This window comes from Aulonocara stuartgranti (genome assembly GCF_965226115.1).
Source record: "Aulonocara stuartgranti genome assembly, chromosome: 7".
NCBI lineage: Eukaryota > Metazoa > Chordata > Actinopteri > Cichliformes > Cichlidae > Aulonocara > Aulonocara stuartgranti.
The window spans coordinates 64,585,004-64,610,052 of NC_138945.1; the positions used below are offsets into that span (position 1 = coordinate 64,585,004).

Consider the following 25,049-nt stretch of genomic DNA (forward strand, 5'->3'; position numbering starts at 1 on the left):
CATGGGCATTTTCCACGTTTACGCACTGTAACCTACAATCACAATGTTTACACACAGGACGCAGACTGAACAAGAATAGGGGTAATTCCTTCGACTCCAAGAAAAATGTCAATGTCTCCGCCCTGCTGTAATTAAGATTAACATTCAGTGGAATCACTGTGGCCAAGGTTTGCGGCTTCCCTCAGACTGCTTAGATGCAGGCACTGGGGTCAAAGGTGCCTGACAGTGAAGGGGAGATAAAAGTGGGGGAGTAGAAAGCGGATGCAGCGGGACACCAAGTGGGAAAGTAGATGCAGGCATGTCTCAAGCCACACATATGATGGATGGTCATATGATGGAGAGCTTTACTAATGCATTAGTATGCACATTATGACAAATATGCATCATACAGTCCAGCAGCACTACTTTATGCAGATATTGAACAGGTACCATCAGAGGAGACAAAGAGTGATCCATACTTTGAAAATCTGATTTTAGCATATAAACACGCACATTCACGTTATGCTTTATAAAACTCTTCGAGGGTCCCCTTATTTCAGTGTGTGTTCTGGTGAAGGTAAAGATCTGGACGTGTCTTCAGACTCATATTGACACCTGCTGGTCAGGTTACGGTACCTCCGTTTGTTTGTCCTCCAGCTTTCGGCTTTCCAGCTTTTGTGCTGGAATGTTGAATCCTGGATTTGATCGCATCTTCTTACCTGAACAGAAGGAAGCGTGTCCCAGCAAACTCGTGTTCTCTTTCACAGCTTAACATTTCTCTCTTATGCACAGCATTTCTCAGGGTTATTTCAAAACAGCACACGCTGTAAAAAGTAGATCTTTTAAAAGTAGATAATATATAAACTTAATTTATATATTAGCGATGATTATGCAGAATAACAGTTTCAAAAATGGCTGATTTCTGATTTATTTATTTATTTTCAATAAAGCACATTAAATAGAGTTTCTATAGTGCATTTAGTGTCATTAAAATGTCTTGGGGTTGTTTGTGAGCTTTAGCTTGTTTTTAAGACCGAATAACGTCTCAAAGCAGAGATTGGTGACAGGAAGAGAACCTTAAGAAGATTTATTCTCTCAAAAAAATTCAATAAATATGCTGTGATTTTATGACGAGGCAGGCCAAAACAGCTAGACAGCTCCCTCTTGCGATAGACAAATGTAAAGCAAGAATCTATAGAACGCCAGGACTGCCATAATGAATTAATTAAATACACCATTAAATAATTAATGTGGCAATAATTAATTAAAATTGGAATTAATTAATTAAATAAATAGTTATGATACATGTAATTAATTAATTATTGACACATTTAATTAATTATTTAATGGTGTATTTAATTAATTCATTATGGCAGTCCTGGCGTTCCATAAGAAGCAGCCAGGTGTCGTTAAATAATAATTCATGCCAAAGTATTTCTAGGTTTTCCCATCAGCGATAAGAGCAAAAACCTATCAAATATAATACAATTATTTATATTTTTAGTTTAACTGTAGGAATAAAACTTGATAAATCACAGAAACGATAGTGGAATGTTAATTTGCAGTTCTTTATTATCTGATAGTTTCTAATCAATAGGTTATTACATAGATTCTCCCCTCCCCCTTTTTATTATGCATTTACACTGCAAGACGAAACCAGCATAAAATACACAATGCAAGACAAGAACAGCATATGAAAGCCATGGATTTAATTACTCAAATGCTAAATTCACATATTTGGAAAATAAAGCTTTTGACAGAGCAGTTACAGATTTTTTCTAAATAAAATAAACGATCCAAATATACACCATTATAATTCTTTAATTTCAAAATATCTATACCATAGCTATATAGTCTTCTTTTAATACATTCATTATCAGAGTTCCCCTTGATGTGACTCTAGATTTGACACATTTCTCAAACAACAAACTTTAAAAGCATGAATGGTCCAGTCAGTAAAACCCCATCATTTCACAAATGCAAGCATTTAAGATCTTTGGATACTTTGTCAGCACTGAGTTTTGAGGTTTTAATGGTTGCAACCTTGCTGGAAAACCAGCCAACCACAACGAGCAAAACTCAGATTCATACAGCAGGTACGGCACAGAAATATGAACACATTGGCAATCTTCAACAGCGTGGACTCAGCTGAGAGAAAAGCAAACAACAGGCGGATGGTGAAAGACAGCGCATCATCACGATAGCACACTTAGGGCGTCTGTCAGCACTTTAAGCTCATCCTTCACACCTTCCAGGCCTCCTTGGATCTTCACTGGGTTGTCCAGTACTTCAACACTGCTGGTATATGGATCAAATCTGACTGAGAAGGGACGCTTGATGCCAGCTACATAAGCCCTGGTCAAAATTGTAAAGATGTAAAGAAGTCAGAAACTTAAAGATCTCAAATGGGGCTGTCTTTTTGCTCCAACTGAAAGTATGGACTAAAGCAACCAAGCCTGCAAATTGTCCTTGTGTTATAATTTGCCATGTTGTACATGCATGCAAATTATTGAGACTGTGGATTCCACAACATAAAGAAAACACTCCTATGTAATGATGCTCACAATGTTCTCTGTGCTCTTTCAAACATTCCAGTGCGGGTATTTTCTCATCCAGTGTGTCGGGGATGTCATGTGCTGCATTCTACTAGAGGCTGAATATTGTGAAAACACTCACTTAAGCTACTTGTTTTGCAGGGCAGCATTTGATCTGTTTGCCAAATAAAACTCCAGACTTTTGCCTCGGTAAGGAAGACTACATTAGGAACAGCTGTCTTCTGGCTGCTATGGCTGACCTACAATAGTTTGTGGCCTCGGGGGTTGGCTGGCTGTTCTCTGACCTCGTCCTCACATAACCTCTCTCTTTGTTGTTTTTCGTTGTTGTTGTTTTTTTACATTTTTTTATCAGTTCTGTATGTTCTTATGTATGTGTATGTCTGGTATGATAAAGAGCAGTACCTGAATTTCTCCTTGGCATCTGAAAAACTCTCAGAAATAAAGTAAACAGGCTGGTATGTCTGGTCTTGATAGGGCTGCACTGCTGCAGCCTCTGGATCAAACTCTCTTGTCTCTGGTTCATCAGACAGAGAGTGCTGGAAGTTTAAAAAAATGGAGAATTAGCTAACAGCTGTCTGTGTGTGCTGCATTAAAGGAAAAAAAAAGTTTGAACGTACCACAAGTTCACCATAAGAGGAAAGCAGCCCAGCTCCATAAGCCCTCACCTCACCATTTTGTTTACATAAGCCATACTCGACCGTGAACCAGTACAGCTGATGGAAAAACAGAAAGCAGGTGACTGAGAAGAAGTATGGACAATCAGTGCATTAGTTACATGTTAGATTTTAGACAAGAGGCTGTCCAAAGTAATGCATTTTCAAAGATATTTTAGCAATAGTTAATTCCATTGTTTACTATATGGGATATGTATCTTAGTTCGTGCTCGAAGCCCAGGCTAAGAAGGGTGGGAGCATGTGTGTGTGTGTGTCTCTGTTGGGAGATGGGCTGGCAACATGAGGTTCAACCCCAAACTTCACTGCAGTTATATTTATACAGTTTGTATGTGTTGTTTGTGTTCGAAGACAAAAGTCTTACTGTGGACAGTTTCTCAATATCTTCATCCGATGCCCCCAGTGAAGCCAAACCAAGGTTCTGTGGAAAATAATAGATCAGTTCTTGCTAAATAGCACAAAAGAACTGAATGATCTGTAAGGCTGTTAATCTCTTCAGCACTAACCTGTGAAAACTGGGCAAAAGTGCGATCAGCCAGCATGGGTACGTGGCCCAGTAATTCATGGACGCAGTCACTGAAGAGAAAGCAAAAGTTATTTCAATTCACGACAATGTTTGATCTTGAATGAAAAACACCACACAGTTCAGTTTGATTGGATGCAGACTTTATGATCACAAACTGGAAATTCAATCTGATTACATAACAGTTACAGAATGAAAGCAAGCCTGTTCTCTAAAGAAAAACATATCGAATCTTAAAATAATTACATAAACACAACAGCTTTTGCATATGGCAGCTTTTTAATATGAATTGTTGTTGCTATTAGCAGATGCTATGTGTAATTTCACTTGCATTTGTTTTTATGGAGTTATTTCTGATTGTATACTTTATAATTAGTTGAAGCACAAAGCCAAAAGAGTCACAGTAGTACTCACGGTTCTGGGGAGTGCATGGGGGAGGAAGCATGTCGGATGTACTGGGTGCACTGGAACACTCGGAATGCCAAACTGGCCAGAAAATCTCTGGCTGAGAGCAGGCCCGCCACTGGACGCAGCGCAAATCCTGTGCGCTCTGCATGTGTGTTCAGGGGGATGGTGGTGAAGGGACAGTAAGCAAGAGAGAGAGAGAGAGCGAGAATCAAATCCTGATAGGTGGAGTCGACATTCGCTAAGCGTCTGTATTTACGTATCTTTTCTTTTCATTTTGTCTTATCCCATTTTTACCTTTGAGGAAGCGTGACACATCTTCCAGCTGGGGAATGTTGTCTGGGCTGTACCCACAATGCCTTTCTAGGAGACAAAAAGCCTCAAGGTATTCACTGCAGGCATGGGTGGTGTACAAGTCCCTCAGGGTTGAATATACTTCTCGCCTAAATCAAGATTTAATTACATAAAAATTGAGATTTCATTTATTAAAATCAAAATCTTGGAAAAACTGGAAATAAGCAAAACTGCAGTGTAGTTTTAGAGTTATGGTTAGTGTTATGCGCCTGCTAATTAACAGTGTTTAAATTGGATTTATCCTGCAATGTTTAACTATTTCAAGCAATTTATTTCTTGCATCATATTTATAGAGCTCTTTTTTATTATGCTGTGTTTTTCTCGTATCGTATAAATCTTATGAAAAAGCACATTGCTATAATTTTTCTACTTGGTCTGGTGACTAAATTCATTCATTAGTGTCTTTTTTTTTGTCCTAAACTGTTCAAGTAAAATATAAACATCTATTAACTTGCAAACAACACTTTGTTCTCAGGCTATGGATATGTTTTTTATTCAGACAAGCTCGAGCTGTCACCTCAAGTTTATTCTTGTGACACCCTCCATCTGAAGTTAATTTACCGAAGCATCCATAAAAGACAAATCATATGCAAATAACTGGTTGGTGGGTAGACCACAATGTGTTGACAGTAAAACAACATAACAGTGAAATGTATTTTAATAGATAAAAACATTTTGTGTTCATTGTAAATGATAATTTTATGCTCACTGCTACTTCAGACTTAACTTTTCATATCTTATATTATCAATATTAAAAACTAGCGTGAAAGAGCCCCTTACCATGTGCCAATCTCCTCCTCTGTGTATTCCACTCTGGGGATCGAGTGCCCACTGAGGACAAACATATGCACACAATTATTACATTTCAATTTTATGTCTATTTTTTATGGTTGTGTGTGCAGTATTTAGGAAAAGGCCCATCTCACTATCTGTATCTGAAGGCAATGTCACCAATCATTCTCCTCCTCTGTCTGTAGGCAGGATCTGTGTAGCCCTGTTTAAATCAAATATACCAAACACAGATCACATTTTCTGTAACAAGCCCAGTAATGACAGCTATTTCTATTCAATTATTTCTTCTTCTTGGCAATGTCATTACTTACTGGATGGTCATGGTCTAAGTCTGGATCAAATTTGGTGACCAGATGATGACACCTATCCAAATCTGCAATTTTCTTTGGGAACCAGTGGACTAGTTGAGAAAACGGGGAGAAAAAAATAAACTGTTCTGTTTTTTGCTCACTTCTACAGACTATTTAAAATGTTTCGCAATTATTTCATCAGTTACATTTGACTTCTTTGGTGGTTTTGACATCCTCTGCGTTCCTCTTTATGGAGCTGATCAGGGTACTGACATCTGAGAGGTGCACCTCACAGCGGACAAAGTACTCCAGGCCCTCCAGGGTGTCTTTGACCTTCCGGCATGGTCGCGTCTCCAGATGGTGAATCTTAGCTTCAAATGTCTGAAATACAGTCAGCAAGCTGAGATGTGACTGTGGTAGCAGAGATCCAGAGGTGAGAAGTATTTGTGAAGCACAATAACTGATTCTGGATGCACACTTTCCTGTTCAAAACATGGAATAACCCCCCACCCCACCCACACATAGATATTTTTTTTTCCAAATGGTTTTCTTCCATGACCTTTTTCGGTACTTCTGTGTGACTAAAATGTGTAACCAACTTTAACAATAGCCAATAAAATATTATTCAACCTTTACATATCCACTATATTCCACTAAAATAAAAAACATTTTACAATTACCTTGTTGTGAATCTTGACTACTTACCTACTATAAAACCGGTTTTAATTTTCCCACACTTATTGCAACCCTGTTGTCTCACCAGAAAATGGGTCACAGCTACAATATTAGAGTGCAAATGTTGATAACTGTATTATTACCAACTAGACACAAATACCGACCAATGGGAATCTTTGCAAAAGAGCAAATCCAGTAGCTTAGTGTGAATTTATGAAGCATTCATAAATTAATTATTAACAAACAAAATAAATAGTCACATATAAATCAAAATAAATCTTTAAAATATTTAGTTACCCCTTAAAACTCTATTAGAATAAATTGTGATGGATTACCTCGAAAACCTTGAGTGTCCGCGACAGCGCAGGTGTCTTGGAGTTTCTTAAAGTAAAGAAAATGTTGAGGAGTGCTTTTCCATCGTCCTCCTCAAACACTATCTGTTCACTGGCCTCTGCAGCCTCTGCCGCTGCAGCGGCTGCTTCCCTCTCCTTGCGCGCGTCCTCGATCAAGCTCTGCCGTCTACCGACGAATCTTGGAGACTGTTTTAAAAAAGAGAAATTAAAGTTCTGCTTGTTACGATTTAACTGTAAGAAAAGACAGACACGACACCACATGGACGTAACTGATGGGCTTTGCTTACTTTTTGGATGTCTCCCTTGATATTTGATGGGTGCGCTTTACATCTCCAAATGCGCATTAGATCGGCAATGCAATCAAGGTAAACCTTACGACATATCTAAGAGTAAATAGCGACCACAGCACACATTTTAGCAGATTTCAACTGTAAAATTGAAACGTGCAGGATTTGTTTTTCCTTCCTGGGAAGCTGTTCGTTTGAGATGTGCGCCAGACAGCGACGCTGCGTAATGAACATCTTGCCAAGTTTTCTTTGTGCCATACAACAGTTTCCGTGATTCATTGAAAGTATTTTTCTTAACAGATGACTCCATAGACAATCACAGATTTCTGTTTGTAATTTAAAACAAACTTGTGTTTTCTAAAATATTTCTTACCGTGATGGAATCAGATCTCTCCAGCTCGGACGCTGCTCTGCGGACGCTCTTTGTGGAGGATGTGGAGCTGGTTGAAAGCGGCATCTTCAGGCTCGGAAGTCTGTATTGACTTAGCTTCTGTGGCAGAAGTGGTAGTATGGTTTTGGCTCTCTCTAAACCTCTCAGTCGGTGCTGTGTGCCCACAGTTTTTCTTTTCTTTTTTTCACCACGGAGGTTTCCCCTTTTTATGGGATCATTTGTTTGCCGTTTCTGACGTCAAACACGCTCAATCTAATCAATCAATGCGCAGAGTCTATCAGTCTCATCCCAATTTGGAGCGTGCTGTATAGTTTGAGACAGAGCTCTTTTTTGCAGATGTTTGGCACATTCTCATTGGCCTTTATGAATGCACTTATATTTTCGAAATTTGGCAGGTAAAAAAGGCAAACACGTTTCAAGTTATTAGGGTAAAATTAGAAGTAAGTGAACTGCAAAATGTAATAATGTGCTGTAGTATATTGTATGAATAAATTAATATACGGTTTTCTTAATTAAGTTGTTTGCCTCATTAAAATTTAAATAAGTAAGGTGAAGCTGTGTGTTGTATTCAAGCAGCAGTTGGATACACTGTAGTCATTTTTAGACCATAATTAAAGCTTTGACCTGAGGGCTTTACGTAAAGGTTAGACCAGAGAAAAGTCAACTGTGGAAAATTAAGTCACTTTATCAGCTCAATCCAATCTCCACAGCTCCTCACAAATTAGATTTCATTTGGAAAAAAAGGAAAAAGAAACACATGCACAGACAGAAGAGAAAAAGAACAACGCATTGTTTTCCTGTTTTGCCTGCTCTGTTTCTTACCTCAGCAAAAGCCATATCAAGTGAATTTGTACCGCTTTTGCCTGACGACTTTAGTGGTTAACATGATTGTGAGTGATGTACAGTGCCCAGAGGCAAGAAGAGGTAAAATGATTATTTGTGGACCTTTTGCCACTTGCTCTCACAGCAGCAACCATACAAGGCTGCAGAGGAGGCAGGTGGGGCCCCAGTGTGACTCTTACTTAAACCCGAACACAGGCTCAAAATGCTAAAGAGCACTGATGTTGCCCTGGGCGCAGAAAATGCAGGTTGCTTCCTTAATTGAAGGAGAGCTAGTCTAAGGAAGTAAAGAAACCTGAAACAAACAGACTGTACGATAGATACTACCATTCCCTGTTTGTGAGCCTACAATTCTGCATGGAAACAGTAAATTGGTGTATCTTTTTTTTTTTTTTTAAAGAAGCTAGTTATGTATTTTTTTTTCTCTGTATCACGACCTTTTCAGAAAGTGGCATGACACAAAAGACTTGGCAATAGACATAAGGTTGACATTTATCCAGAGATAGGAATAATTTTATGCTATTTTTTCCATCCATGTCTTTCATGTGGAATAATTCTTTCTTCAGGCAAATTACACTTGCAAGGGGCCAAAAGTAGTTGAACAAATGACTGTAAAGCTGTTTCATGTACACATATAAATTATTTATTCATTAATAATTTAACAATTAAGCAGGTAAAAGGTCAGGAAATGATTGCAAGGATTGTATTCTGAAACCTCTGCCTTGAATCCTCAAAAGACCCATCAAAGCAAGTGAAATAGGCAATATTTATACTGTATGTGAAAAAAAAATCCAACAGAGAGATAGCTGGGACATTAGAAGTGTTGAAATTAACAGTCTGGTACATCCTGTGAAAAGCAGAAAACATTGGTGAACTAGGCCACACAAAATGATATGGATTTAGCACAAAAAAGCAGTGGTGTATGGTCACATGATCACTTCCATGGTAGTGAAAACTACCTTACATTAATTCAAGTAAAGAATACTTTCAAGAGGATGGTGTGTTCAAGTACTGACTTCACTAAAGTAAATACAGAGGCCTCCGCAGAAGAGGCAAACCAATGATCAGTGATCCCTCTCGAGAACAGAAATCAATTAAGCTTTTTCAATAATAAAACATAAATTAAAAAAACTCAGGCTAACTCTGAAAGAGAATATATTGGATAGCAGAAACTGAGTTTAATCTTTACTGGAATGAGAGGAAGGATCAAATTTAGAGAAAGGACGTGAAACACATTTCTTTGGTTATCTGAGTAGGATTCAGACTTTAGAAATCCATTGTCTGCAAAAATTCAAAGTATTTAAAACACATTTTAATATATGATGGTTTGTTCAATTATATTTGAAGTGCTAACAGACATATGTGTATAAGAATTGCTATTCCTAAATCTTCAATATATTTTTGTTCAGCCTGTTTAATTAATGCAGAAATTCTGCATTTCATCTACATCTCAGTTGTTCAATTTGAAATCTGTTCTGGTGACATACAAAGCCAAACTCATTAAGAGCATCACCTTCTACATAATTCCAGATGTAACTGTAAATTATAAGAGCTGCAAAAAAGATTACTTGATGTGATATTGATTAAAAGTTGTATTCTTAAAAAAAAAAGTGAAGAAAGAAATGTGTTAAAATTGCAAGCAAACAAAAAACATTTGGAGTACATGTCAGTGTAAAAAAAGGAATTTGGTAGCTCAGAGAATGAAGTATCGTGGTGCTCGAAATAGAGAAGAGTGTTCCGGAGAAGAATTGTATTCCAAAATACTAGAGATAAAACCCAAGTTTATTTAAGTACAACCAAATTCAGTGTGTCTGGGGAAGGACAGCAGAGCTACAGGCTGAATCAGGATGAAGATAAACTGATATCCATGCCTTTCCTCCCTCCAAATGTCTGCTTCCTGTGTCAGCACAATTTATCAAGACCATAGCCCACTGGACATCACATAGAGAGAAAGCACTCTTGATTTCCCCTGCTATTTATGTAACAGAAAGCCTGGCTCTGACATATAGTATGCATTATTTCTAGCCATTAATTTTGAAGTGATATGGTGTAGTCTAGCCATTTCTGTGCCGATGGCAGTAGCTTCCCCTCGTTCTTATTGTTTTCTACAGTTTTCCCTTTCCCGATAACTCTTAGTCCCCTCTTTTGTCTCTCTTTCTAACAGGACATTGCAATTGTTACTGCTCATCCAGTCAACTTACATACAGCCACTAATCAAGTCCCTGTGCACATATGCACTAACTTCACTCTCCACTATTTACCAGATCTTTCAGTTAGCATAAGTGACACTAATGCTAAGGGCGAATCTAACCAGGTCAAGCTGACTCAGCCAGCTGAGTAATCCTTGTTTCACTACATCTCTGATCTAATTCATGCTTTGCCCACTAATTGTGAGCCTCACCGAGCTCATAACTACTCTGTGTCCACCTGTCAGCTGTCCAGTTCTTAGATTTAGGCCATTCCTTACTAACTAGTAGCTATTTGCTAACCTGCCATGTTCACTGCTTAGCTCACATTAAACCTGCCCTCATCTTCCTCCCAGCCACAACTTTAATGAAGCTTCTCTTCCTCCATCTTGCCATCCCCTTGCACCTTCTCCTCTTCCACCACCCATTTCTCCAGCCAGACCATCGTTTGTTCCTGATCTTGAACCTATCACTCTGGATTTTGTCTCTTGTCTCTTGCATTTCTTCGCCTGTGTAAGATGACATTTAATCAGAGGCTTCTAACATTTTTTCAAAGCCAAATACAAAATTCATTATATTTTGGGATCATTAAGGGGAATAGCTCTGACCTGAGTAGCCTCTGTCTTTTTTGTCTTTTAAGGAGTTAGCTTGCTATTTCAAGTGTCTGTACATCTACATCATACAAGGTCCCACAAATCCTACTTCTGCTCTTTTTCATGAGTTACAATAAAACTAGTAGAGAGACAAACTTTGTCATGCTTTTTAGTCCCCAAACACTTTTTAGTGATTTATGGTCATGTCAGCAACAAAAGCCTAACTTTTCAAACTATTTTCATGCAGTCTAAACATATTCTAAACAACAGGTCAGATTTTCATCAAATCATGTGTCCAAAAGTTAGATAAAAGCAGCAATTTGTCAAGATTTGACAAGATACCTCCTACCATACCCTGTCAGGAACTGACTGCTGCTACAGTAACCGTTAAGATGGATGGCGTCCCGAGAAGAGAGCTACAAGTTAACCTTGCACAATCAATATTTTGGACGGACAGTATGGTGGTACTCAAGTATCTCCAGAATGAGGCCACGCATTTCCGTACATTTGTGGCAAACAGAGTTTCAACTATCCTGAAAAGTTCTGGCATGCATGTGTAGAGACAAATTAGTACAGAAAAGAATCAGGCTGACTGTAGGTGAAAGAGTAGGTGAATTTATGAGAAACATGACCTGGGTCATGATTTTCTTTGCACTCCAGTAGGAGTGGCCTAACATTCTGCTGAGCTGTACAGAAATGGCTCAGTGACATGAAGGCAGCCATTGTTGACTGGACTTTCAAGATCTGTTCCACCAACATGGGATAAAGTGGACATTGAACCCTTCCACTGTTTCACATCATGGTGGAGCTCCACTGTAAGAGAGCAGATTGTTGATGAAGAATGCCTTCATACAGTCTTACATGAGGCAGAGTGGATCATCAACAACCGACTAATCAGAGAGGTGTCCAGTGATTTAGAAGCTCTAATACCTAAACATCTCCTGCTGTTGAAAACAAAACCATCATTGGCTCCAGGATTGTTTGACCAAGATAACCTCTACTCGTGATGTGGATTAAAACAGGTGCAATACATGTCCAACTTATTCTGGAAGGCATGGACTAAAGTACCTACTGCAACTCCAGGAACATCAGTGGTGGGCCACAGCATCAAGAAACGTTGCAGAAGGAGATGTCATTCTTCTTGTGCACCAAGAAACTCGTGGATTATGGGAAAGATCACTGAAGCAGTTCCTGACAAGAAGGGTCTTGTTTGCAGGGTCTGGTTATGGTATGTTAACAGCTTTTTATGACAGTCTTATGATATGTTGCCAGGAATTATGAAACAGGCATAGCTCTTATTCTGTTAAAGGATGGTCCAGTGTATCCTATACTAAAAGAGGGTACAATGGATGGCACCCAATGCCTGACTCAGGAATAGTCTTCACTTTTGTCAGTTTGAACTCAGGAACAACGCAAATAGTGTTAAACACCAATTCTGGAACAACAGCAGAGTCACTGGTCAACCACAAATTTAAAACTGAATTAAAAGGAGGCCAAAAGGAACTGCAGTTGTCTCAGACATAGATTCGACACTGACCAACACAAGGACAGGGTCTTATTGTCATCAGTAGCCTATGGGTTCCTGACTGGAGGGACCATGAGTCAAATGAAAAGTTAGGGTTGTTCCAGTATGAAGGCAAAATTTATTGAAATGTAAACATTTCCTCCTTTTTTAAAACAATTATGGCATTGTTTCCATTTTCAATTCAAATTAATTAAAGTTGATTAAATCTGCATCTATACCAAAATTAAAGGGAAGCCTCAGGTTTGATATGACACAGTCATCAAGCATGGGCTCTTGATTATTACGTTTGGTAGTCTTGGTATTTTAACGCTAAAGCAAAGAAAACGGAAACTCTAAATTACAAAATACTACATTTAAATTCATTAAATGATTACAGGGGTTTCTAGAAATTCCTATTGGCCATGTGCAGTATGTACTTATCAAGCAGGGCACAAATGAGTAAATATCAGGGTATCAGAGTGTTTTGGAAACTGTTTGGAAAAACTTGTAAATGATCTGACTTTGAGGTTTTGTTGATTGTGATATTCTTTCCTCTTTTTGGCTCACACCTGTTCACTGTGCAGTAGCTCAACAGCAAAGAAAGTCCTTTTTGGCAGCATTTAGCTGGGCTGACTCATTATCACTGCTGAGTTGAATACCAGGTATCGAGGTTCCTTTTGTTAGAAACACTGGACTTGAAGAGCCACTACCTCTGTGGATGTGTGTTGGATGTGTCCCCAAATGACACCAGGATGATAATTATTACAATTATGTATTGATTCAGCTGCAGCATTGTGGCTTTGTGAGTGTCAGCTGTATAATTGTGGGACTTCAGACGGGCTAATTGCAGCTAACACGACCAGCTGGGCTATTATTCACCATCCTCCACATTTCTTTTCTCTCTCTCTGCTGAACAATGCTGGTCACCTGTGTGGGGGTCAATGGACTCATCTAGTTGATGAAGAAGAGAAACAAAATAAATGCCCTATTAATTGTAATATTGTTGGGTAAACAACCTCAAAATGAGGCCATCAGCTTAGTGCCTCCTTTGTAGCCAGCAAGACCCTTATGAACTTGCATTTAAGAATGTGTACTTATTTGATTTATATGATGTGTATTCAAATCCAATATGGCTGGTATATGGTATATGAGTCCATCCAGAAAACAAATGGGTGTTTTAATGTTTCCAAACCTTAAAAATTACAAAAGTGCAACAAGAACTTTGCAACTAACTGAAGCAACAGTAAGTGCCTGTCGGGGTTATATTTTTTTTCTTTTTAAATTTGTTTCTCATCTTCTACGTGTACGGTATGCATTAGAGTAAGACTGATACCATCAGTAGCGCCTGCCCCACAGTTTGAGAATTAGTATTAAGAAAAGCTGCTTTCAGCTGTGCCCAAGGGGTAACCACAGCAGGTAGCTCTGCATATTTGATTTTGAAGATTTTTTAAACATGATGCCCTTCCTTATGCTGCCCCTAAGGGATTTGTATCTCCTCACAGGCAAGAACTAGAGATCTTTCACTTATTAGATAAATCAATAGCAGTGAAACACTAAGTCTATCATGTTTTATACAATATTTCACTAAAATCACATTTCTTCAAAAAAAAAGAACCTCTTGCCCTCCTTGCTTTCAAATATCGCAGGTGGTCTTTGCAGTTTGAAAGTAGTGTGACGGAACTGAAACTTAAAATAATGAAAAATTAATAAATCACAAATACATTTTGTGACTTGCAGTTCCTCAAAAAGTTGTTTATAAGGAAGTTGTCCTGTGAAGTTCTTGTGGACACAAAGTTTCACTCACTGTTACTTACCAAAGCACTTGAATGCTGCTAAATTTAAAGCCTACCAATGTGCTAGACTGCTTTTATAAAACATATATAAACCATTTTGAACCCATACTGTTGACATTCATCATTTCATAATATAGGCCCTTTTTTTACCTGCTTTGCTGACACTGCTGCATTTTTCAAAGTGCATTTTGCTTGTCTGATACCAGAAGTCACAGGGCAAATGGCAGGATACACCTTGAAGGTGACCAGTCTGTCACAGGGCTAACACATATAGAAACATCCATTCAAGGTTACACTCACACCCAATTTAAAAATCGTTACTTAAGCTAACCTGCATGTCTTTGGACTGTGGGGGGAGAACTGCGCAGCCCGGTGAGAACATGCCAACAAGTGGATCTGAACACAGAATATTCTTCCTGTGAGTGTAAGCCAGTATCCCACCACCTCATCTCACCATTCCCAATCTCACCCACAAACCTATGTAAATACCTATATAGTATTATTATTATTAAGTTATTGTATTAGGGCCTTCAGAGTCAGGTAGAACTAAATCAATTCTTATGAGAGATTTTGAATTTAAATGTTAGAAAATTAGATGATGGATGGATGGACGGATGGATAAGGAGACAAAATTCGATATTTATAGCAATGACATTAACTTAAAACTCTAAGAAGTTAATATTTTGCAAAGGAAGCATGATCTAACTAATTTATAGTTTATATTTAATGACTCAAACACACTTTTTACCCGTTGTTTTTTAAAGAGAATGTATGACTAGTGATAACTGTTATTGTCCTTCCATGTATTAAAATACAGCTGCCAAGTGGAATGAGTAATCATCCAGAGTGCTTCTCTATTACCTCTTTCTGCATGTGTAATGACAGCAGTGACACAGAATGTTCTTGGGGTGGGGGTGAGGTTGAAAAAGTGGAGCTCAATGGTTCATGACTGACGTCATCACGTTGGTGCCATGGTGGGCGATAATTACAACTGTGGCAGCGACATAACCGTACGCATTACCCACACTACCAGCAGGCTGTTGTAACCCCATTATGATTATTGGAGTCTTTCCAATCACACTTTAGTTCATTCTAGTTTTTAAGTCATTTAGGCTTTTGGCCTCAATCGTAGTTTGTTCTTGCAGAGGCACAAACATTCACACAATGTGCAAATGTAATTTCATGTTTATGACTGAGCAAGGTGATTGAAGGTTTCTAAATCAGGCGCAAAGACTAAACTAATCATAGTTTTCATTGGAAAAAGACACATTACACGTGTCAAATGAATCTCAATGGCCATTTAGAAGAGGAACAGCAGATTATGATGGTAAGGAAAGATGTTGAGAGAAACTCAAACTCTCAATAGCTTATTTCAAAGCAAACAGGGGCTTTAACCTTTTAAAGTGTTTGTTGATTATTCTCTGCCATACATATCAGTGCTCAAGGGTACACGTGTTTTACATCTTTATTGATCTTTCTTTTTTTTTTTGAAAGCGTCCTGTGCTTTTCTAAATGTCATATCTGATAAGTCTGACTGTGGTCCGGATGCATTCAAATATCTATTGTGTTTGTCATATTAGGATCAGCAGGATAAATTTTCACAAAGAGTTCTGAGACCACTTGTGGTGATTGATTTTCATCAATCACTATAAGTGGTCGGAGAACTGGTCACAGGTAGCACAAATAAGTTTATTGTTTTGTTTACTGGCCACTTGGAATAAAGGAAATATGAATATTTCGATTCCAGGATTTATAGCACTATACAGTAATTTGTAGTTTCCTTTTTTTTCTCCTTAGATATACATAATACATGTTGATTTGTTAAATCCACTGACCTGAATTGCATTTCAAGCATCTGAAGTTAGGGAGAAACTCACTAATGACTCTGCTTTTTTTTTTTAAATCCCAGACTAATGTATACAAATACGACGCTGTCTGTAAGTACGTTTTCACTAGCCAGCGCCAGTGACAAAGAAGCAATTCGGTGATGCTGTAGCTTTACCCATTTCCCCTCCAGCAGTGACACAGAGCTTTGTAGCTGGAGAGACTCCTAATTAGATTTACCTTTCCTAAATGGGCCCGAGTCCTCTAGTAGCCTGGAGGGGCCAAGCTTCTGCAGCCCATGATGAAAATCAGCAAGCTGGAGCCTCAGCTAAACCTAGTGCTACATTTGCCTTTTCTGCCATACAGCCATTTGTTGTTTAAGCCATTTATGTACATGCATGAAAATGGATGCTTAAGATATAGATATTAATGTGATAATAGTGGGGTAGTTTTTATACACTGATTTTAAAGTGGCAGTAATCTCATGAAAAGGTAATATGGGTTGATATTTTAATATATTAGGAGACCTTTACCATATAATAAAGGCAAGCAGGAGTACTATATCTCCTCTGAGATACAGTAGTTCTCAGAATAGAATAATGCAGGGAGCATAAGTTATAACTTATACCACGGCATTATTCTTTGTTTGAAGGCAACATATTTAATGCTGTGGCCTATTTCCTGGAAACACTTGTGGTAGTTTCTATTTAATGTTAGCAAATGTATTTGATTCCCTGTTAATAACCTAATAAAGCAAACTTCAAAAAATCTGATGATTACCTGGAAACTTAGTTTTAGTATAATGACCATGAATCAGGGCTGAAAAATGTAAAACTACACATTTCTACTAAATTTCATAATAATATTTCCTTCCTTCCTTCATCTGAAAACCAGACAGAAAAAAACATGTCTGAATCAAACATGGGTGTTACGGCTATTTTATATTACACCACTGTCAAATAAACTGTTTATATATAGTGATACAGGCAAAATAATTGTATAGCTCTTTAAATTACAGTTCAGAAATGTAAATCGATGAATAAATACACAGAATATACACTACTCTGGCCCCATAAGCATGCTCCTATCACACTTCAAGACCTATGAAAGGAAACAAAAGCAAAACATCATCATATTTTAACCTCTTGGCCTTTTGGCCAGTTTAGCCTAGTTTCCTCTTACTAATAAAATTATGAAAATGAATTAGCATTTAAATTAATAATCAGATTCAGCTTTCAGGCCTATCTTAATCAGTGTGCTAATTCACACGTTTTTGCATACAGTTCACAACATTTTGCAGTAATGATTCCTGGTTGCCACACAACAATTACCATAGTTATTTCTAGATGATGGGGAAACGGGATTAAACAGAATATTTGCATTGTTATCTTTAGGATGTTGGGGACCTAAGGTACGATTTAGTTCACCATATTAATTATCCTGATATGTTAAAAGCATCAGTAGATATTTTATATAATATGAGAACATGGATTGTGTAATCCTTCACCGAGCTTTACTATTGACAGCAAACTGTAACTGCACAGATTTAAATACATGTGGACCCTGACATTAGACTTGAATTGAAAACACAAGCACCATTTTTCCAACAATTTGAAGTACTGTGCTCATTATTTTTCACATTTGCATCAGATGTCAAATGTATAAGTTGCAAAGAACACATTGTGTTTTCCAGGGATCACTTGTATTTCTTCATCTTGACCTGATAAAACAGGCATTTTTAAAATTAAATTCAGTTCAGTTATATTTGCAGTCATCTCACCCTAAAATATAAGGAAAAGAATCTCAATTTCAGTCTTCTCCTGAGTGGGAAGAGCACTATGGCAGAACCAGGCTCACAGCATGTTGAGAATTTCTAGGTACTTTATAAATATTGATGTCCTTCTATTCATCCTCTTTTGTTTAAAGTATCCTATTCTATTGAGAGTGAATATAACTTTCTGTTTAAGAGAAGCAAGAATGTAACAGCATGGCATTCAGAGGTAAAAACAGAAACTTGTTGAAAACAATAAAAATGTGTACATCTGGGTAAGTTACAGGAAAAAATTACTCTAAAATAACAGTGTGCCAACACAGATCTGGTTGGCAAAAGAGAAAAAACATTCAAGGTTTCGGAGGTTATATAAAAGATCGGCCTACTGACATTCACAGGAAAGAGTTACCTGTACTTAAGGACATAAAACCTAATAATTAGCTTTATTTTTTAAAGATATTGCTATATCGGCACACTAATACTGTTAATAAAAATGAAAATGATCAAACATTAAAGTAAGTGTGCCCTTGACAGAATATCCTTGGCTGTCCAAATTTGAATGAAGGCAGTTTTGTCGTCAACGTTTTGATGTTAAAATTATAGCAAAGTATAACAAAAGCACTAAAACTGCCATTGTGGGTGTCTGCTCATGTGATAGCAGGTGTTATGGACATTTTTTCCTGCTAACTAAAAGGTTTAGCTGTCGCTGCAGAATTAGACTGATGGAGGACAACGGGCACAACAAAACAAACAAACAAGATGTCATGATTGAAATTGCTTATTGGTGCAGATTAAAGTAAATTGCACTCAAAGTGTGGAAAGCGTGAGCTGCCCTAAGTTGGATTGACGGCTCTGCTGAATTTGTTTTACATGCACATCCTTCTGATGCAGCTGACTCACAGGAGATATAGTAGTTCTGCTTGCCATTTTTTTCATCCTCCCTACCATCCTCACAAACACACACACATTCACTCAAGACCCCCTCCTGTGAATAATGACTGCAGCTGTGTCAATGCAGCAGCTAGCCATGTGTGCGCTTGTTTGTGTGTCTTATATTGATGGCTTTTTTACAGTCAGTGGGGATGTGTGTGTCTGTCTGATTATGGTGTACAGATAGGCCATTACCCACGCGTTACGAGTAGAGGGGCTTAATGGACAACACAGGATGCAAGGGCAGGCTAGCTCGTAAATATTGTCCTGTCTTCCAGGCCATATCAATACTGTCATCTGGGAGTTGGGCCACTTCATTCACAAAACCAATACCCCATTGGGATGAGGTGGCCCAGTGAATGCAGTGTTCAATCAAGAGAAAAAGACAAAGTCAATCATGGCATCCACTTTCACCAATGATTTTTTTCTTCTCTTGTGTGGATGTGGATAGGTTTGTGTGTTTAAGTGCAATGTGAACGACAGAGGCTTTGACCAGCTTTGCTGGGTCTAAACCAATCTTATTGCAAACTGAGATCAATAGAAGCAACACAATATTCATTATGGAGCTTTTAAATATTGCAAAGATATTATTGCAAATCTATGTGTAGCATAAATTTTCAAATTTAACCAATAAGGGCAGAGAAATTGACAAGCCAATCTGTGAAAATGTAAGGTTCAATGATTCATTTCATTCAAGGTCACAGAGTATTGAGGTTCTCTAAGTATGTAATCTAGTAGAGGGTAACAAGACAACTTTGCCATCATGTCACCGTTTAACGCCAAACGCCACCTTCACAATCATATCTGTCAAAGATTATCAGCACATGTTTAACTGGCAAGAAAAGTGAATATATACAGTAGAGAAATTGAGCTACAAAGACAGAATTGATTAGAAATGTTCACAGACTGCAAGATTTCTATTTTTGTTTTTAGGAAAATGCTGCATATAACAGTCACTGAGAAAAACAGAAATCAGTAAATCATGACTGGATTAAAAAAATCTGACACCAGCAAAGGTGAGTCAAGTCATCGAAAATGACAAAACTACACATGGTGGAAACTATTTGCATTTAATGCCTACATGTAATTTGGTATTCTTGAACAAAATCAGAGCGTTTTCAAACATTTAATAAATAAGATTACTTCTGTGGAAAAAACAAAAAACAATTACTCCACTGGTCTTAGGATTTTAATTGCCTAAAACTCAGCTGCTCCGTTGGCATGAGGGGTCACAGTGAGTAGTTCAGCATTTTTGCAAGACTACTGACAGGGACTAGAAAGAGAGAGCATATTTCTCCTGTTTTGGCTTCCCTTCATTGGCTCCCTGTTAAATCCAGAATTGAATTCAAAATCCTGCTCCTCACATAAAAAGTCTTGAATAATTAGCCCCCATCTTATCTTAATGACCTTGTAGTACCATATCACCCTATTAGAGCACTTCGCTCTCACAATGCAGGCCTACTTGTTGTTCCTAGAGTATTTAAAAGTAGAATGGGAGGCAGAGCCTTCAGTTTTCAGGCCCCTCTTCTGTGGAACCAGCTCCCAGTTTGGATTTGGGAGACAGACACTATCTCTACTTTCAAGATTAGGCTTAAAACTTTCCTTTTTCAAAGTCAAAAGTCAAAGTCAAAGTCAAAGTCAACTTTATTTGTCAATTCTGCCACATGTACAGGACATACAGAGAATAGAAATTTCGTTACTCTCAAACCCTAGATGAAATAGCAATGAACATTTAAATATAAGAGAGTGATTAAAAAATGCAAATAAAATAATTAAAAAGTAAAAATTTAAATAAATACAATACAATTTAACAAGAAAGCTATGCAATATACAATATACAATATTCAGGTAAGGGTAAATGACATTGAGTGTAAAAGCATATAGTTAGGGCTGGATCAGGGGACCTGAATCCTTCCCATGATGGATTGAGTATTTCTTCTTCAGTCACCTTTTTCACTCATTATGTGTTAATAGACCTCTCTGCATTGAATCATATCTGTTATTAATCTCTGGCTGTCTTCCACGGCATGTCTTTTATCCTGTCTTCCCTCTCATACTCCAACTGGTCGCAGCAGATGGCCCCGCCCCTCCCTGAGCCTGGTTCTGCCGGAGGTTTCGTCCTGTTAAAGGGGTTTTTTTCCTTCCCACTGTCGCCAAAGTGCTTGCTCATAGGGGGTCATATGATTATTGGGTTTTTCTCTGTATGCATTATTGTAGGGTCTACCCTACAATATACAGCACCTTGAGGCGACTGTTGTTGTGATATGTAAATAATTGAATTGATTTGAATTGATTTGTCAGAGGTTTATGCCAGATGCCTGTGACACCTCACCTGTGACTTTTGCTTGCAAAGGAAATGCATTCACTATTATATAATGGAGCCACAAGCTAATATTGATTAACTAATGAATATTAACTAAAGAAAAAGTGATTATATTATTATTTTGCTGATATTTCTATACTTTAATGAAACATGCAGCTTTCATCCCGAGTACAATTTTGTATTGCTTCAATGCTTATTTACTGTCCTTTGATCACTTAGTTTTCAGTAATTCTAAATAACCATTATTTACCTGTTTTTAAATCATAAAATTAAAATATATCAGGGTCACTTTGACCGCAGTATAAAGAAATTAAAATAAACACACAACCAGCCCAGATATGGAATCTCTCCAGTATGCCTCAATGCCTCCTTCCAGTAGTACAAGCCCAAAACACATAACTTAGGAGGTACCCAGGAGGCATTATAGTCAGATGCACATACTACCTCAGCTGGCTCCTTTTGATGTGGAGGAGTAGTGATTCTACTCTGATCCACTCCTTAATGATCAAGCTCCTCAACCTATCTCTGAGCCTGAGCCAAGACACCCTTCACCGGAAGCTCAGGTGCATCTCTTATATCCATTAATTTATTCTTTCAGTCACTACCCACAGCTTGTGACATAGGTAGGAATGTAGATTGATGGTAAGTCAACAGAACCACATCTGTGAAAAGCAGACTCAAGAGGAACAAGGATCAACTAACCCTTCACAATCCACCCACTGGCTGCACCTAGAAATCTTGTCCATAAATACTATGAATAAAATAGGTGACAAAGGACAGCCTTGGAGGACACCACCCATCAGGAATGAATCTGATTCATGGCTATTAATGTAAACCAGGAACTAATTATGACTGTACAGAGACTGGAAACAACTAAATACACTCAAACCAAGCACACACTACATATTGCACACAATCTGCCTTATACTGTGCTCAGCATATGTGCTTTATGTGCGTTATTTGCTTTCATAATCACTTAACAGACTTAAAAGCACCCATAACACACCTTAATATCAACAAAAACATTTGACTATGTAAGCCAGAGGCTTAAATAAGACAGGCTTCACTGGTCACTCCTTAAGGAGGTTCTTCTGACAAAAAGAAACACTGCAAGAAGAATGGGCGAAGGCAGTCTATTTGTATGTATAAATTGTGTGTTTCTGTAACAGGGAAATTTAAAACGTCTTATTTGCTAATCTAACAGGCATTTTCTGGTACATTAAGATGAACAGAATCAGCTTTTTGGGAATTCCTTATCTGGATGATTAAGAATCTATCAAGCAATTTAAATGTTCAGTTATAAGGCCTGGACTAAAAAAGTGGAAAAGCAGCCATTGTCCAAAGGAAAGAAAGCCTATTCCTCAAGACCAAAAATTAGAAAGTCTGATTCACTGGGAGACAAAAATCTAAAGAAATGAGGGATGTTTCCAGTTTTACTTATCGCTAAGTATTGCCAGGTATCTATGTATGTGCCAAAGTGGCCCACACACTCTTTGTCTATACTTTCAGGTCTGACTTGCTTACAAGAGTTTTTCCAGCATTCTTCACACGCACATGGTAAAATCTTGTATCACATAATAAAACGTGTGAACACACAGCTGAACAATGAAGAGGGACCACTGCATGTAACACCTGATGTGTGCCTCTGCTTCCCAAGTGGGAGGACAGGGGAGAGAAAACTGAGATAAGATGAAATCTGTGAGTTATTACTTGACAATTGGCTGTGAAGGACACCCTACTTCTTGCCCTGCGGGTGTTATTATTGTCTAAAAATGTGACTTTGTCTGAGATTTCAAAGTGGTTGCAATAATGTTGCAAGCTTTCAGATAAATATATTTCCCCCCTTTTTATGGCTACCTCAAATATCTACATTACATTGGTTGGTAGTGCGCAATGTGTTTGTCTATACATTTATAGTATAAATTGGCAGTTATTATACAGTTGTTTCTAGACCCCTGGCTCTTCCCAAATGCTATACAATCACATTTGATTTCTTCTGTAAGTACAGACCCTGCTGGTAAATGTCACAATGTGACAGGCACAAAGTCTGGTCACAACAATCCTACCCTTAGGGGCCTCAGTGCTGTCACTTCCTCTCAAGTGCGTAGACTACACTGCAGTTGATAGTGAACAGAAAGAAGACCAGATTTCAGTGATTTTATGTCTATTGCACTATTTCCGTAAATTTCAAACAGAGAAAAAAAAAAACCTTAATGTTATAACAGCGAGATGTGGCATATAAATAGTCTCTATGATCGTTACCAGTTTAGTCTCATGACCTGTTCTGTGAACTTGTAAAAGAAAAGATTGAATTGAACTATTTTTTTCTAAAAAAATTTAAGACAGGTGATTTATTAAGAATGATGATATCAGGATGAGATAGGTGTGCCAATCCAAGCTACACATATTTAAAATTTCCTTTCATGTCATTTCCTGGTTCCAGTAAAGACAATGATGATCTCTGACAAAACAGGCAAATGTTACCCTTTGTCCTAATGGATAAGATGAAACTGTATGCCAAGGGCAAGCATGGGATCAGCTCATTGACCCAACTCAGTAAGATCTGCAGCAAAAACAGGGATGTCATTTAGGGTGCATAAGCATGGCCACATGGCAGCAAAGATGGGGAAGATGATCGAGATTAAAAGGATGACACTACCAGAAGGCAAGCGGCTATCTGCTATCCCACAGGTCAACGTGAACAATGGTGAGGATGCAAGGAAATCAGCCACAGCTGATACTAGAGATGCTTTGGTGACAATGGGCTTTTACTTCTGCATGAGAAGAATTTATGTTACGTTTTAGTAATTGGAGTTGAAATGTGCTTGTTGCTGACACATTTCAATCTCTATATAACACCCCCCCCCCCCCCCCCCCCAAAAAAAAAACACTCAGAGCTATTACATGTGTTTATTTCATTATTATTAGTTTTATTTGTTCTTTTATTTGTTTTTGTTTTTGTTTTTTGTTTGTTTGTTGTTGTTTTTTTTACAAAATTTAACATTTTAATTCTTCCAGATGTTTTCCTGAGTATAATAGAAACAATGAGTGTTTCACAAATGTTATTTGGAATGGAAAACACTCATCATTAATAATCTTTTAGTGGCTTATTCATATATTTATACAACATTAGAGTCTCTTTCTGAGGGTAAATACCAAAAGAGTCACTGTCTCTGACAAAATGAGTATATGAAGCCCTCTTGTGGTCTACACGTGATCTGGCCAATCACTCAGAACACTCACTAGAATTTAATTGAATTTGCTTGTCTCTTGTGCCAAAACATTCGCATTTCTCCTATTGCAGTCCTACATTTAATTCTGTAAGACTTAAAGTGCCCTAAAATGTAGTCATTATTAATTACATCCGAAAGTACTCACCAAAACTGATAACCTGAGTTATACCTGTCCTCTGAAATCACATGATTTTTAAATGCAGCTTTGAAATATACAATCATAAACATGCTGGACTATTTAAAACATAGATTTCTAAAACTACAAGCCACCTTAAATTTTCAATATGGTGGTTGCATTATACCATGTGATGTGTAGATGAAGGCTGAAATGGTTCCAAATATCCATCAAATAAAACTCAGGCCAGGACAGACACCAATGTGGGATTTTTAATTGGCTCTTGTGAGACATTATGATCATTTCAGAAAGCATTTATCAAGAGAGTATTTATCTTGTCTAATGAAACATCTGCAGGCTGGACACTATGTATAGGAGTTTTCATGCAAATCTTATATTCATTGTTCCACAAGCTGTTATCTTCTGGGTGCAAGATAAGAACTTGTGCATGCAAGAACATTTGCATTTTTAAAAGTAATGATCCTGTGAGCATGCTTAACTTCCCCATACATACATACAAATGTGCACAGAAGATGATGACACTGTTCTGACAAGAAAACAAGTCTTTTGGTATGAAATGTGGAAAGGAAAGAAAGAAATGTGCGTTTGTGTTGCACGTACACAAGATGTACTCTCAAGAAATGCTTGTTTGTTTGTTTGTT

General features: G+C 37.8%; 1 protein-coding gene across 2 annotated transcripts; it reads right to left on the bottom strand.

Annotated features, from left to right (window-relative positions):
• Positions 1 to 1,406: 1,406 nt before the first annotated feature.
• th (tyrosine hydroxylase) lies at positions 1,407 to 7,436 on the bottom strand. 2 transcript variants are annotated; one of them, XM_082538516.1, is made up of 14 exons: positions 7,258 to 7,436; positions 6,885 to 6,980; positions 6,580 to 6,783; positions 5,776 to 5,950; positions 5,591 to 5,679; positions 5,414 to 5,481; positions 5,268 to 5,318; positions 4,431 to 4,576; positions 4,143 to 4,278; positions 3,712 to 3,781; positions 3,570 to 3,626; positions 3,152 to 3,247; positions 2,937 to 3,070; positions 1,407 to 2,334 (listed from the first exon to the last, which is right to left on the bottom strand). In XM_082538516.1, exons 1-14 carry the CDS (start codon positions 7,339 to 7,341, stop codon positions 2,175 to 2,177), a joined length of 1,566 nt encoding a protein of 521 aa, XP_082394642.1. In that variant the 5' UTR covers positions 7,342 to 7,436; the 3' UTR covers positions 1,407 to 2,174. The 2 variants fall into 2 exon arrangements, with proteins under 2 accessions (XP_082394642.1, XP_082394643.1); XM_082538517.1 differs by lacking the exon at positions 6,885 to 6,980 and having other exon boundaries at positions 1,409 to 2,334.
• Positions 7,437 to 25,049: the final 17,613 nt, after the last annotated feature.

What these genes read in the sequence shown, in the direction of transcription:
- th (XM_082538516.1), bottom strand. Translation starts at nt 7,341, where the DNA reads ATGCCGCTTTCAACCAGCTCCACATCCTCCACAAAGAGCGTCCGCAGA. An exon ending in AGAGATCTGATTCCATCACG is followed by an intron (nt 6,981 to 7,257) that starts GTAAGAAATATT and finishes ATTTACTCTTAG; the next exon opens with ATATGTCGTAAGGTTTACCT. An exon ending in TCAAGGGAGACATCCAAAAA is followed by an intron (nt 6,784 to 6,884) that starts GTAAGCAAAGCC and finishes TTTTTAAAACAG; the next exon opens with TCTCCAAGATTCGTCGGTAG.